Genomic DNA, 1476 nt, shown 5'->3' with positions numbered 1-1476 from the left:
CGGCCGCCTCCTGCGACCCCGGGGGGCGGCAGGCTGGTCTTAGACCTGGGGCACCCGAAGATCAGCCCGATCTTGCAAATCAATGGTTACCTCAGTCAGACCGACGGTCTGGCCCTCAAGGGGGGGGGCTTTGCAGTTCTGGGTGTCCTCGTACAAGTTCCAAGGGTTCACCTTTGGTTCGGGGTGCCGCCCCCGGCCCTACTGCGTGATGTGGGGTCCCCACACCACACGCTCTGGAAGGTGTTTCTGGCTTTATTGCTTTGTTCCGAGTACCTGGCACGTGCTCTCTCTTCTGCACCGTACTACCGTGGCGCCTAAGTATGGACGGATGGCGAAAGCTGTCTCGGCCTAAGAGCTTCTTTGTAAGAGATGGGCGCTTTCTATCGCACTGCTCTGTGACAGGGGCTTCTCAGGGCAGCTGTCACTGCTGTGTGGTCCGGGCCATGAGAAAGGCAAAGGAGGGGCTAGAGTTCTTCCCGACTGTGGCCCCTGGTCCATGGCCACGGTTGCTTTTTGTGATTTTGAGTTACTACTAACGTCCACATTTGCAAAGCTGCTTTAATTCTACCGCATCCAAAACCTAGGGAACCCCACGATTTTGGAAAAAAACCCAAAGGAACCCCATGAGCATCACCTCCACCAGACAGAGAGAAGACCGAGGTGACGAACCGAGCGCACCAACTTCTATTCACAGCCCAATCTCCCGGAAATCACCAGTGGAAAGGGGCCCGGGCCCCAGTCGGCTGGGGTGTCCAGCGCGGTCACCGGTGGTCCTCCCTCGGTCCTGAGACGCCCAGGCGGTAGGAAGCGGGAAGCCCCGGGCGTCATCACGCCTTCGGCCAGCTTTGGCCTCCGTCGGGGGCTGACCTCAGGCTGAGGTTAGCCGGAGGAGCCCGGGGCGGGACTTGGGAGGTGCTTACCATGAAGAGGTGGCCGTCGGCCTCAGGCTGGGTCTGGCGGGGCCTGGCGGGCAGGGGGTTCCCCTTGGGGCCCAGTCTGGATTCCTACAGGACCCAAGAGAAACAAATCGCAGCCACCCCAAGGCCCAGGCCGTGGGCAGACCGGACCCCTTGGGCGTGGCTGGCTGGGGTGGGTTAAAGATGTGCGCGCCAGCCCCAGGGCTGCGCGTTTCCACTCCTGCCCGGTGCTTTACCACCGGAGCCACTGTTCACTGGAGATGGGAGTGTCACGGACTTCCCTGCCCGGGCTGGCTTTGAACCGCGATCCTCAGATCTCAGCCTCCTGAGTAGCCAGGATGACAGGCGAGAGGCACCGTGCCCCGTTTCTGCCCAGTTCATCGCTGGCCCAGGCCGGCCCCGAACCGGGGACCCTGTCCTCCGGCCCCTCCTGGAAGGCCAGACGCACCCATTTTCCCGAAGGTCAGGGATGACGCCACAGCCGCAGGCTGCGTCCCGCCGCGCGCACGCCCTGCTCCGTGTAAACTGAGGCCGGAGGCGCGGCCCGCGGCCGGGCCCG

The 1476-nt window shown here is 63.1% G+C and overlaps 1 protein-coding gene across 1 annotated transcript in view; it reads right to left on the bottom strand.

Annotated features, from left to right (window-relative positions):
* Positions 1-580: 580 nt before the first annotated feature.
* The window catches only part of LOC105983017 (putative uncharacterized protein encoded by LINC00482), a 3671-nt gene continuing 2775 nt past the window's right edge, over positions 581-1476 (bottom strand). Inside the window, exons 2-3 of the mRNA XM_013012747.1 lie at positions 921-1004; positions 581-784 (exon numbers count right to left, since the gene is read on the bottom strand). Coding sequence (XP_012868201.1) covers positions 689-784; positions 921-1004 — 180 coding nt within the window. The 3' untranslated portion in view covers positions 581-688. The remainder of the gene's footprint in view (positions 785-920; positions 1005-1476) is intronic.

This window comes from Dipodomys ordii, unplaced genomic scaffold, assembly GCF_000151885.1.
Source record: "Dipodomys ordii isolate 6190 unplaced genomic scaffold, Dord_2.0 Scaffold18, whole genome shotgun sequence".
Classification (NCBI taxonomy): Eukaryota; Metazoa; Chordata; class Mammalia; order Rodentia; family Heteromyidae; genus Dipodomys; species Dipodomys ordii.
This window is presented reverse-complemented; position numbering and strand designations above follow the sequence as displayed.